Source organism: Apodemus sylvaticus, chromosome 2 (assembly GCF_947179515.1).
Source record: "Apodemus sylvaticus chromosome 2, mApoSyl1.1, whole genome shotgun sequence".
Lineage (NCBI taxonomy): Eukaryota > Metazoa > Chordata > Mammalia > Rodentia > Muridae > Apodemus > Apodemus sylvaticus.
In genome coordinates this window covers 156,711,998-156,726,288 of record NC_067473.1, presented here as the reverse complement: position 1 = coordinate 156,726,288, position 14,291 = coordinate 156,711,998, and the positions used below count along the sequence as shown (strand labels likewise).

At 37.7% G+C, this 14,291-nt stretch overlaps 1 protein-coding gene across 1 annotated transcript in view; it reads left to right on the top strand.

Annotated features, from left to right (window-relative positions):
* The window catches only part of LOC127678094 (vomeronasal type-2 receptor 26-like), a 42,070-nt gene extending 28,840 nt beyond the window's left edge, over positions 1-13,230 (top strand). Inside the window, exon 7 of the mRNA XM_052172900.1 lies at positions 12,329-13,230. Within this exon, the coding sequence (XP_052028860.1) occupies positions 12,329-13,230 (902 nt within the window). The remainder of the gene's footprint in view (positions 1-12,328) is intronic.
* Positions 13,231-14,291: the final 1,061 nt, after the last annotated feature.

Sequence of the window (14,291 nt, the reverse complement as noted above, 5' to 3'; positions counted from 1 at the left end):
TTTTCTGCCTTCTACTCCCCTTGGGTCTATTAGCTTCTTTCTGTTCCAGAGCTTTCAGATGTGCCATTAAGCTGTTAGTATATGCTCTCTCCATTTTCATTTTGGAGACACTCAAGGCTATGAGTTTTCCTCTTAGAACTGCTTTCATTGTGTGCCATAAGTTTGGGTATGTCATGCCTTCATTTTCATTAAATTCTAAAAAGTCTTTGATTTCTGTCCTTATTTCTTCTTTAGCCAAGGTATCATTGAGTAGAGCATTGTTCAGCTTCCATATGTATGTGGGTTTTCTGTTGTTTTGTTGCTCTTGAAGACTACCCTTACTCCATAGTGATCTGATAAAAGGCATGGGATTATTTCACTCTTATATATGCTGGGGTCTTTTTGTGACCAATTATATGGTCGATTTTGGAGAAGGTACCATGAGGTGCTGAGAACAACGTATATTCTTTTGATTTAGGATGAAATGTTCTATATCTCTCTCTTAAATCCATTTTGTCAAAAACTTCAATTAGATTCACTGTGTCTCTGTTTAGTTTCTGTTTCCATGATCAGTCCATTGAGGAGGGTGGAGTGTTGAAGTTACCCACAATTATTGTGTGAAGTGCAATGTGTGCTTTGAGCTTCAGTAAAGTTTCTTTTATGAATGAGGTTGCCCCTGCATTTGGAGCATAGATGTTCCAAATTGAGAGTTCTGCTTGGTAGATTTCTTTCTTTGTTGAGTATGAAATGTCCTTCCATGTCATTTTTGATAACCTTAGGTTGAAAGTTGATTTTATCTGATATTAGGATGGCTACTGCACCTTGTTTCTTGGGACCATTTTCTTGGAAAATTGTTTTCCAGCCTTCAACATTTAGATAGTGTTTGTCTTTGTCACTGAGGTGCTTTTCCTTTATGCAGCAAAATGGTGGATCTTATTTACATATCCATTCTGTTAGTCTATTTCTTTTAATTGGTGAATTGAGCCCATTGGTGATAAGAGATATTAAGGAATAGTGATTGTTGCTTCCTGTTATTTTTTATGTTATTTTTATGTTTGAGTGGTTATCTTCCTTTGAGTGTGTTAAAAGCAGATTACTATCTTGCCTTTTCTAGGGTGTAGTTGCCCTCCTTGTATTGGAATTTTTTTATATATTATCCTTTTTAGGACTGGATTTGTGTAGTGTTCCCTGAATTTCTATTTTGTTGAATATTTTGAAAAGTATTGGTATCAGCTCTTCTTTGTAGATCTGATAGAATTCCCTACTAAACTTACCTTGTCCTGGGTTCTTTTTTGATGGGAGACTCTTAACAACTGCTTCTACTTCCTTGGGACTTAGGGGACTTTTTAGATTTATTATCTGGTTATATATATGTAGTAAGTTGTCCATTTCATCCAGATTTTCAAACTTTGTTGAATATAAGTTCATGTATTAGGATCTGATGATTTTTTGAATTTCAAAGTTTCTGTTGTTATTTCTCCCTTTTCATTAATGACTTTATTAATTTGCATAGTGCCTATGTGCCCCTGGTTAGTCTAGCTAACAGTTTATCTATCTTGTTGATTTTCTTAAAGAACCAGCTCTTGGTTTTGTTGATTCTTTATATAGTTCTTTTTGTTTCTATTTGGTTGATTTCAGCCCTGGGTTTATTTCGTGCAATCTACTCCTCGTGAGTGTATTTGCTTCTTTGTGATCTAGAGCTCAAGTGCTCTGTCAAGCTGTTAGTGTTTCTCCATTCTCTTTTTGGAAGCACTCAGATCTATGAGCTTTCCTCTTAGCACTACTTTCATTGTGTCCCTTAAGTTTTGGTATGATATGTCTTCATTTTCATTAAATTTTAAAATGTCTTTAATTTCTTTCTTTATTTCATTCTTGATCAAGTTATCACTGAGAAGAGCATTGTTCACAGTCCACATGCATATGTGTTTTCCATTGTTTTTGTTTAAACTTAAGACTAGCCTTAGACCATGGTTATCTGATAAGGTGCGTGGCATAATTTCAAAAATTCTGTATCTGTGGAGGCTTGTTTTGTAACCAATTATATGGTCAATTTTTGAGAAGGTATCATGAGGTGCTGAGAAGAAGGTATATTATTTTCTTTTAGGGTGGAATATTCTATAAATATCTGTTAGATCTGCCATGGATAGTCCCAGCTGGGAAGATTCAGATTGGAGAGGGAACTTTGGATTTCAGGAGAGGAGCAGGTTTAGTGGTGAAAAACAGAAACAACCACACACAGAGGCAGTTTGAATCTGAATGTATTTAGGAGCTCTAAAGTAAGGATTTTTATACATGAAGAGTTGGCATTACCTTTTCAAAGACGTAGTCAGTGAAGCAGGCACAATTATCATAACAATTTGACACAAGGAAATGAAAAATAAATCATGTACAATGTTTCTCATGTAATAGATTCAGAGTATCAATTTAGAGATGTTATCAATCTTCCTGATTAGAATACAGAGTCATTTATAGATGACAGCAACCCTTCAAAGAGTTTGAAGTTTCTTATACCCCCTGGGTTTTAATAAGTTTTTGTGAGAAATTCTTTTTTTTTATTCGATGTATTCTTTATTTACCTTTTAAATGATTTCCCCTTTTATGGGTCCCCATTCCCTGCAAGTCCCATAAGCCCTCTTCCCTCCCCCTGTTCCTCCATCTGCTCCTTCCCACTTCCCTGTTCTGGTATTCTCCTCTACTTTTGCACTGAGCCTTTCCAAAACCAGGAGCCACTCCTCTGTTCTTTTTGGACATCGTTTAATATGTGGATTATTTCTTGGGCATTCCAAGTTTCTAGGTTAATATCCAATTATCAGTGAGTGCATACCATGATTGATCTTTTGAGAGTGGGTTACTGCACTTAGTATGATGTTCTCCAGCTCCATCCATTTGCCTACGAATTTCATGAATTCATTGTTTCTAATGGTGGAATAGTACTCCATTGTGTAAATATACCACTTTTTTTTTGTATCCATTCCTCTGCTGAGGGACAACTGGGTTCGTTCCAGCTTCTGGCTACTACAAATAGGGCTGCTATGAACATAGTGGAGCATGTGTCCTTATTACATGTTGGGGAATCCTCAGGGTATATGCCCAGGAGTGGTATGGCAGGGTCCTCCAGAAGTGCCATGCCCAGTTTTCTGAGGAATCTCCAGATTGATTTCCAAAGTGGTTGCACCATCTTACAATCCCACCAGCAGTGGATGAGTTTTCCTATTTCTCCACATCCTCACCAGCACCTGCTGTCTCCTGAGTTTTTGACCTTAGCCATTCTGACTGGTGTGAGGTGAAATCTCAGGGTTGCTTTGATTTGCATTTCCATAATGATTAATGATGTTGAACATTTCTTAAGGTGTTTCTCAGCCCTCCAAAGTTCTTCATGTGAAAATACTTTGTTTAGCTAGTACCACACTTTTTAATGTGGTTCTCTCGGTTCTACCTTCTTGAGTTCTTTGTATATATTAGATATTAGTCCTCTTTCAGATTTAGGGTTGGTGAAGATCCTTTCCCAATCTGTTGGTTGTCACTTTGTCCTTTTGACAATGTCCTTTGCCTTACAGAAACTTTGTAGTTTTATGAGGTCCCATTTGTCAATTCTTGATCTTAGAGCATAAGCTATTGGTATTCTATTCAGGAGCTTTTCCCCTGTGCCCATGTCCTCAAGGTTCTTCCCCAGTTTCTTTTTTTTTGTCATTTTAATATTTTTTATTTTCTATATTGTTTGTTTACATTCCAAATGATTTCCCCTTTCCCAGATCCCCTCCCCATATGTCCCATAAACCTTCTTCCCTCCACCCATTCTCCAATCATCTCCATCCTTTTTTTCTGTCCTTATATTCCCTTCCAATGCTGGATCAATCCTTTCCAGGATCAGGACCCTCTCCACACTTCTTAATAGGAGTCATTTGTTAAGAGATTTGTGCCTTCAGTATTCAGAGCTTCTGGGCTAATGAATATCCACTTATCAGAGATTGCATTCCATGTGAATTCTTTTGTGATTGGGTTACCTCTCTTAGGATGATATTTTCCAGATCAAATCATTTGCCAAAAATTTTTGTGAATTAATTGTTTCTAATTGCTGAGTAGTATTCCATTGTGTAAATATACCACATTTTCTGTATCCATTCCTCCTTTGAGGGACATCTGGGTTCTTTCCAGCTTCTGGCTATTATAAATAAGGCTGCTATGAACATAATGTAGCATGTGTCCTTATTGCATGCCAGGGAGTCATTTGGGTATATGTCCAAGAGAGGTATAGCAGGGTCCTCCAGAAGTGTCATGTCCAGTTTTCTGAGGAACTGCCAGTCTGATTACAAAAGTGGTTGTACCATCTTACAGCCCCACCAGCAGTGGAGGAGTGTTCCTCTTTCTCCACATCCTCACCAACACCTGCTCTCTCCAAAGTTTTTTACCTTAGCCATTCTAACTGGTGTAAGGTGAAATCTCAGGGTTGTTTTGATTTGCATTTCCCGAATGACTAATGATGCTTGGCACTTCTTAAGGTGCCTCTTGGACATCCGAATTTCTTCAGCTGAAAATTCTTTCTTTAGATCTGTACCCCATTTTTAATAGGGTTATTTGGTTCCTTGGGGTCTAACTTCTTGAGTTCCTTGTATATATTGGATATTAACCCTCAATCATATATAGGGTTCGTGAATATCCTTTACCAATTTGTTGATTGCCTTTTTGTCCTTTTAACAGTGTCCTTTGCCTCTCAGAAACTTTGTAATTTTATGAGGTGCCATTTGTCAATTCTTGATCTTAGAGCATGAGCTATTGGTGTTCTATTCAGGAACTTTTCCTCTGTGCCCATGTCCTCAAGGGTTTTCCCCAGTTTCTTTTCTATTAGTTTCAGTGTGTCTGGTTTTACGTGGAGGTCCTTGATCCACTTGCAGTGGAGTTTAGTACATGGAGATAAGAAGGGATCAATATGCAATCTTCTGCATGCTGACCTCAAATTGAACCAGCACCATTTGTTGAAAAGAATATCTTTTTTCCACTGGATGCTTTCAACTCCTTTGTCAAAAATCAAGTGACCATAGGTGTGTGGGTTCATTTTTGGGTCTTCAATCCTATTCCATTGATCTGCTTGCCTGACATGTACCAATACCATGCAGTTTTTTTTTATTACTATTGCTCTGTAGTAAATTTTGAGGTCTGGGATAGTGAATCCCCCTAAAGTTCTTTTACTGTTGAGAATAGTTTTAGCTATCCTGGGTTTTTTGTTATTTCAGATGAATTTGAGCTCTTTGTAGCTCTATGAAGAACTGGGTTGGGATATTGATGTGGATTGCATTGAATCTGTATATTGCCTTTGGCAAGATGGCCATTTTAACTATATTAATGCTGCCAATCCATGAACACTGAAGATTTTTCCATTTTCTGAGATCTGCTTCGATTTCCTTCTTCAGAGATCTGAAGTTCTTGAAGATCTTGAAGATCTTGAAGTTCTAATAGGTCTTTCACTTGTTTGATTAGAGTCACACCAAGATACTTTATGCTGTTTGTGGCTATTGTGAAAGGTGTCATTTCCCTAATTTCTTTCTCAGTCTGCTTATCCTTTGAGTATATAAAGGTTACTGATATGCTTGAGTTGATTTTGTAGCCAGCCACTATGCTGAAGCACTTAATCAGCTGTAGGAGTTAGCTTCTTTTTGTTCCAGGACTTCCAGTTGTTCCATTAATCTTCTAGTGTATGCTCTCTCGAATTTCTTTTTGGAGGCACTCAAAGCTATGAATTTTCCTCTTAGCACTGCTTTCATTGTGTCCCATAGATTTATATATGTTGTGCCTTCATTTTTTTTAAATTCTAAAAAATCTTTGATTTCTTTATTTATTTCTTCCTTGAGCAAGGTAACATTGAGTAGAGTATTGCTCAGTTTCCATGTGTATGTGGGCTTTCTGTTGTTTTTATTGTTATTAAATACCACTTTTACTCAATAGTGATCTGATAAGAGGCATGGGATTATTTTGATCTTCTTATATTTGTTGAGGTCTGTCTTGTGACCCACTATATGATTGATTTTTGAGAAGGTACCATGATGTGCTGAGAAAGAGGTATATTCTTTTGCTTTGGGATGAAAAGAAAAGTTATATATATATATATATATATATATATATATATATATATATATATATATATATATTAAAACCAATTGGTCCAAAGCATCAATTAGTTTCACTGTCTCCCTGCTTAGTTTCTGTTTTCCTGATGGTGAATTGATGAGAGTGGAGTGTTGAAGTCACCCACAATTATTGCTTTAGGTCCAATGTGTGCTTCAAGCTTTAGTAAAGTTTCTTTTATGAATGAGGGTGCCCTTGTAGTTGGAGCACAGATGTGCAGAATTGAGAGTTCTTCTTGTTGGATTTTTGTTGGAGGCTGAACAATACTCTACTCAATGACACCTTGGCCAAAGAATAAATAAAGAAAGAAATCAGAGACTTTTTAGAATTTAATGAAAATGAAGGCACAACATACCCAAATCTTTGGAACACAATGAAAGCAGTGCTAAGAGGAAAACTCATAGCCCTGAGTGCCTCCAAAAAGAAAATGGAGAGAACATACACTAGCAGCTTAACAACACTCCTGAAAGCCCTGGAAGAAAATGAAGCCAGTTCCCGCAGGAGGAGTAGAAGACAGGAAATCATCAAACTCAGGACTGAAATCAACCAAGTGGAAACAAAGAGAACAATACAAAGAATCAACGAATCAAGGAACTGGTTCTTTGAGAAAATCAACAAGCTAGATAAACCCTTAGCCAGACTGACCAAAGGGCACAGAGAAAGTATCCGAATTAACAAAATTAGAAATGAAAAGGGGGTTACAACAACAGAAACTGAGGAAATCCAAAACATCATTACATCCTACTACAAAATCCTATACTCAGCACAACTGGAGAATCTGTAGGAAATGGACAATTTCCTTGACAGATACCAAATACCAAAATTAAATCAGGACCAAATAGATCATCTAAACAGTCCCATAACCTCTAAAGAAATAGAAGGGGTCATAAAAAGTCTTCCAACCAAAAAAGCCACAGGACCAGATGGTTTCAGTGAAGAATTCTATCAAACCTTCAAAGAAGACCTAACACTAATACTCTTCAAACTATTCCACAAAATAGAAACATAAGAAACACTGCCCAATTCCTTCTACGAAGCCACAATTACGCTGATACCAAAACCACACAAAAATCCAACAAAAAAGAGAACTTCAGACCAATTTCCCTTATGAACATCAATGCAAAAATACTCAATAAAATTTTTGCCAACCAAATCCAAGAACACATCAAAACGATCATCCACCATGATCATGTAGACTTTATCCCAGGGATGCAGGGTTGGTTCAATATACGGAAATCCATCAATGCAATCCACTACATACACAAACTCAAAGAAACAAACCACATGGTCATTTCATTGGATGCAGAAAAAGCATATGAAAATATTCAGCATCTTTCATGCTTAAAGTCTTGGAAAGAACAGGAATTCAAGGCCCATACCTAAACATAGTAAAAGCAATATACAGTAAACCGGTAACCAGCATCAAACTAAATGGAGAGAAACTTGAAGCAATCCCACTAAAATCAGGGACTAGACAGGGCTGCCCCCTTTGTCTTTATCTTTTCAATATGGTACTTGAGGTACTAGCTCGGGCAATTAGACAACATAAGGAGGTCAAAGGGATACAAATTGGAAAGGAAGAAGTCAAACTATCATTGTTTGCAGATGATATAAAAAAAACTCCACTAGAGAACTCCTACAGCTGATAAACAACTTCAGCAAAGTGGCAGGTTGTAAAATCAACTCAAGCAAACTAGTAGCCTTCCTATACTCAAAGGATAAGCATGCTGAGAAAGAAAATAGGGAAAGGACCCCCTTCACAATAGTCACAAACAGTATAAAGTACCTTGGGGTGACTCATACCAAACATGTGAAAGATCTGTATGACAAGAACTTAAAGACTCTGAAGAAAGAAATGGAAGAAGACCTCAAAAAATGGAAAAACCTCCTATGCTCATGGATTGGCAGGATTAATAGAGTTAAAATGGCCATTTTGCCAAAAGCAATATGTAGATTCATCGCAGTACCCATCAAAATCCCAACTCAATTCTTCACAGAGTTAGAAAGAACAATCCTAAAATTCATCTGGAATAACAAAAAACCCAGGATAGCTAAAACTATTTTCAACAATAAAAAAATTCTGGGGGCATCAGTATCCCTGACCTCAAGCAATACTACAGAGCAATAGTGTTAAAAAAAACTGCATGGTATTTGTACAGTGACAGGCAGACAGATCAATGGACCAGGATTGAAGATCAAGAAATGAACCCACACACCCATGGCCTCTTTATCCTCAACAAAGAGGCTGAAAACATCCAGTGGAAGAAAGATAGCCTTTTCAAAAAATGGTGCTGGTTCAACTGGAGGTCAGCATGCAGAAGAAAGGGAAATGATCCATCCTTGTCTCCTTGTACTAAGCTCAACTCCAAATGGATCAAGGACTTCCACGAAGCTAATAGCAAAGAAACAGGGGAAGACCCTTGAGGACATCAGTACAGGGGGAAAGTTCCTGAACAGAACACCAATAGCTTATGTTCTAAGATCAAGAATTGACAAATGGGACCTCATACAATTACAAAGTTTCTGTAAGGCAAAGGACACCATCAAAAGGGCAAATCGGCAACCAACAAATTGGGAAAATATCTTCACCAACCCTACATCAGATAGAGGGCTAATATCCAATATATATATATATATATATATATATATATATATATATATATATATATATATATATATATATATATATATATATATATAAAGAACTCAAGAAGTTAGATTCCAGAAAACCAAATAACCCTATTAAAAAAATGGAGTACAGAGTTAAAGAATGAATTTTCACCTGAAAAACTCCAGTTGAACAAGCACCATTTGTTAAAAAGGCTATCTTTTTTCCATTGGATGTTTTCAGCCCCTATGTTGAGGATCTAGTGGCCATAGGTGTGTGCGTTTGACCTCAAAAAAAGGAAAAACCTCCCATGCTCATGGATCGGCAGGATTAATATAGTTAAAATGGCCATTTTGCCAAAAGCAATATACAGATTCATCGCAATATCCATCAAAATCCCAATTCAATTCTTCACAGAGTTAGAAAGAGCAATCCTCAAATTCATCTGGAATAACAAAAAACCCAGGATAGCTAAAACTATTCTTAACAATAAAAAATATTCTGGGGGTATCAGTATCCTTGACCTCAAGCAATACTACAGAGCAATAGTGTTAAGAACTGCATGGTTTTGGTACAGTGACAGGCAGTCGGACTAATGGAACAGGATTGAAGATCCAGAAATGAACCCACACACCTGTGGCCACTTGAGTCAATGTTTTCTATGTGATCTTCAGCATCTGAGACTCTTTCTTCTATCTCTTGTTTTCTGTTGTTGACGTTTGCATCTATGACACCTGATTTCTTGCCAAAGTTTTGTATCTCCAAAATTGTCTCCTTTTCTCATTTCTTAGTTAGTTCTACTTACCATTTTAGATCCTGGATGGTTTTGCTCAGTTTATTCACTTGTTGGTTTGTGTTTTCCTGTAATTCTTTAAGGTGTTTTCCTGTTTTCTCTTTCAGGACTTCTGCTCTTTACCCTTGTTCTCCTGTATTATTTAAGTGATTTTGTGCTTCCTCTTTATAGACTTCTATCTGATGGCCCATGTTTTCCTGTATTTATTTAAGTGATTTTTGTGTTTTTTTTTAAGGGCTTCTATCTGTTGACTCAATTTCTCCTGTACTTCTTTAAGGGAGTTCTTTATGTTCTTCTTAAAATCCACTATCAGCATCATGAGATGTGATTTTAAATCCAGGTCTTGCTTTTCTGGTGTGTTGGGGTATTCAGGACTTGCTATTGTTGTAGAACTTGGTTTAGATGATGCCATGTTGCCTTGGTTTCTGTTGGTGATGTTCTTGCATTTGTGTTTTGTCATCTATTTATCTCTTGTGGTAGCTGGGCTTGCTATCTCTGAATGTGGCTTATCTGTGCTCCCGGTTGACCCATTCTCCCTGTGTACATCAGTATGTAAGTATTCCTGTGAGACCCACTCTATTGTGGTTGTATTTAGGTATACAGCTCTGTGGCCCCGATCAACTATGGGTGTAGGTGGTACTCAGAAGACTCTTGTCCTAGGCTGTCCCTAGGCTCTTGTGTCCTAAGGGCTTCAGGCTGTTTCCTCTGAGATGCATGGGTGGTCCTACCTGTGCTGCTTGGCCTCTCTGCACTCTTGAGTGGTTAGCTACCTCCATGTGTCACTTGGATAGGGTACATGGTGACAGAGGGTGGTCCCAAGTCATAGAAGGAAACCAGAGAGTTTCCACCAGAAGGTTTTGGGTGTGATCCTCTAGTGAGGGTGGTTCTACTTGTGCAGGCAGACCACTCTGCACTTCTGGGTGGATAGCTAGCTTCCTGTGCTACTTGGTGATGGTGAGCTTTGGCAGATGATGGTCCCAAGCAAGAAACAGAAACTTGAAGGCTTCTGTCAGATGATCCTGGATGGGATCCTCTAATCTGCAAAGCAGGTCTCACCTGTGTTGACTGTCTGCTCTGCACCACCGTGTGGGTAGATACCTTCTTGTGCCACTTGGAGATGGTGCACTGTGGCAGAGGATGATCTCAAGCCAGAGACAGTACTGGAAGGCTCTGCAGGAGGGTTCAGGACAGGATCCTCTGAGCTTCAGGGCAGGTCTCACCTGTGCTGACTGTCTGTTCTGCCTAAAATCCATAATTTTTGACTGTTTTTATTTAGGTTTTGGATAGATAAACCCAGTCAATATGTTTTCCTGTCCTTGCACCTACATTATATTATTAGTTCCCTTTTCATGACTTTGTTTAATTGTTTTACAACTTCATAAAATGTGTTCTAAGTTGTAGATATCTGCTTTCTAACTCAGAATCAATCTATTGGTAACAGTTGAAGACTGGCAGAATTCTCATTGCACTTTTAATATCAGAGAGGACTTAATAGTAGTCCTATATTATGGAGCATAATAATTAGTAAAATTTTAGGGATTCTTACCAGATCATCATTATACATTAAGAAATCATCTATTTCTCTATGTAGAATCACTGCAAGATAGTAAATCTTCATTAGTCTGTGTAACTCTCCACCAAAGGGCTAATTTATGGTGAAGTGTGTGTGTGTGTGTGTCTTTCTGTTTATATCTCTGTGTCTCTGTGTTTTTGTGTGTATGTATGAGTGTATGTCTCTGAGTCTCTGTGGTTGTGTGTATGCATAATAACAGGAAGAACATATTGATAGCAGAGACATTTCATCTTATGTAATTCCTTCAGCCTTGCCTAGAAGGGCAAATCCATGTTGACTTTACAGTCCACAGTGAAAACATCTCTGAAGGTCACCTACTAGTTCGTAGCTTCTCCTAGATGTCTTCTGGCACCTTCCATAATAAGAACCAATAGGTCTTAGGGATTAGAGTGCCATGATAGAGAAGATAGAGTGGTCATAAGAGCCACAGAGAGGAGATCTGTAGGGAAGCATTATTTGTCAGAAATGACAAAGTCCTAGAGCACATAAACTCACAGAGGCATGTACCAGATCAAGTCAAATGAAGCTCGATAAATACGACCATGGCAGGGGGACATGATCATAATCTCTCACTTCTAGCTAGAAGCTATTGCTAGTTGATGGCTGCTGGAGTGAAAGAGTGAGGTCTGTCTCTCTGCTTGTTTGTTTGTTTGTTTGTTTGTTTGTTTGTTTGCTTCAGATATATAGTTCTACCCATGTTATGGTAGATTATATTGATATGCATACAGGTAGCATGAAGTGAACTCAGTGGGAAAAACACAACAAAATAAAGTTGAGAGAAAAATTGTTGGAGGGACAGAGAAAAGGAATTACAGGGTGAAGAAATTAGTGATATACTTTATCAAAATACATGATATTCATATATGATGTTCTCACATAACAATATTTAATAAACAAATGGAACAAAAAGATAAAGAGTAAAAATTTCAAAATGAACTTTCTCTTTCTTTCATAAGTAGTCTTGTTTAATTTTCATATTGTCTTATTTTCCCTCACCATCATTTCCACATTTCTCATTCTCTCATATTGTTCAAGTCTACTCAATTTCTAAATATATATGAATACAGTGTATCCATATTTTTCTCCCAGAAAAAATAACTTATTCATTTATTGCTTTTCAGTATCATGATTCAGTGAATATGTCCACTGACATTTACTTGAGAAATAAATAGTTTCTCTGTGCAAGATGTAGGTCTCATAGGTATATCTGGAGATTTATTGGTTGAATGTAATAAAGCAATCTGCCTCATTTCAGGTATGGATCAATGCTTCAAGTGTCCTGAAGATCAGTATCCAAATGAGCAGAAGAATCAGTGTCTCCCTAAAATTATGGCATTTTTGTCCCATGAAGATACTCTGGGAGCTGCTTTGATATCCGTGGCCATTAGTTTATCTGCACTGTCAGCTATGATTTTAGGATTATTTATCCACTATCGGGACACACCCATTGTCAGAGCAAATAACAGAAATCTCAGTTTTGTCCTCCTTGTTTCTTTAATGCTCTGTTTCTTTTGCTCATTGATATTCATTGGCCAACCTAGAACAATCACTTGTGTCTTGAGACAAATGATTTTTGGGGTTGTATTTTCTGTTGCTGTTTCTGTTATCTTGGCAAAGACCTTCATTGTGGTTGTGGCCTTCAAAGCCATCAAACCAGGAAGCACCTTAAAAATGTGGATGGTGACCCGACTCTCAAATGCTATAGTCTGCTGTGGTTCCATCATTCAAGTGTGCATCTGTGCAATCTGGCTGGGAACATATCCTCCCTTCCCTGACATTGACATGCAGTCTGAGTATGGGCAAATCATCCTCTTGTGTAATGAGGGGTCCACCCTCGCTTTCTATTGTGTTCTGGGGTACTTGGGCTTTCTGGCCAGTCTCAGCTTGCTTATTGCTTTTCTGGCTAGAAGGCTACCTGACACCTTCAATGAGACTAAAACAATCACATTCAGCATGATAGTTTTCTGTAGTGTGTGGATTTCTTTTATACCCACTTACCTGAGCTCCACAGGCAAAACCATGGTGGCTGTGGAAATCTTTTCAATTCTGGCCTCCAGTGCTGGTTTACTGGGATGTATGTTTCTTCCCAAATGCTATGTGATCCTACTGAGGTCTGGCGGCCATTCCAGAAAGAAGTTACTTAAATTACTTCTTTAAGAGAATGTATTTTTTCTGATTTGTGTAAAATGAATCATGTCAGAATATTCAAAAGGGTGGTGTGAAGCCAAGGCATTTCAACAAAGAATGGCGTCTGCAATTTAATCACCTGTCCCTGCAATTCTTGGAGCCAACTAGACACAATGAACCCAGCCATCAAATGTTAAATAGTTGCCTACTAGAAGTGACTTTAGGTGTATCTACTAGATGTTTCTTTAAATCACTGTGGTTTTGTTTTGTTTTGTTTTGTTTTTTTGTTTTTTGTTTTTTTTTTCATTTTTTGAACAATTTAACAGGACTGGTAAAGATTAAGTTTAAAATTGACAGCATATCATTTGTGTGGAAACAAAAGTAACAGATGTTTTAAAATGCGTTTCTTCTCTGTTAGTCAGATGCAGGGACTTTAAATAAAATACAAAGTAATTTCAATGTAATCATGAGTTCTGTAACAGTACTTTCTAGGTTGTTGTTTCTCACTTCTGAAGGGCCTGAAAAACAGATGATTTATTGTGTAAGTTTCACAGTCTTGGGAAGCTTTTGTGCTTGTCTCTATGCTAATGTGAAAGAACATGGATGCAAGATTAAGAAAAGACACAGGGGAAACAAAGATAGGTTTACCCTGAGGATATTCAACAGATCAGTGGCTAGAGTCTCCTGAGAGAGCAAACAGCCTCCATGGGAAGAGCCTTTCAGTACTAGAGTTAGGAGTTTCACATTGTCTTCACAAAGTGAAAGCTGATATCATTTACAACCATTGGAATGTACTCTCAAGGAAAGACTGTATCTGATGGTAGATGTGGGCATGGTGAAGAGGTATAAGTCCAGGGATTCAACAGGACATGAGGAATCATAGAATTTTATATCCTAGACCTTGAAGTTTTCAGGTATTTTCTTTTATCTAGCTAAGGACTTGTTTTAAACATGATTGACAGGTCAGGCCCAGGTCGAAATAAAGTTAGATCTTGCAACATTGGGAGGAATTATTGCTCAACCATTGTCAAAAACCTGCACAGAAATGGCTACTTGACCAAAGTAGTATTCATTATGTTTTAGAACAAGAC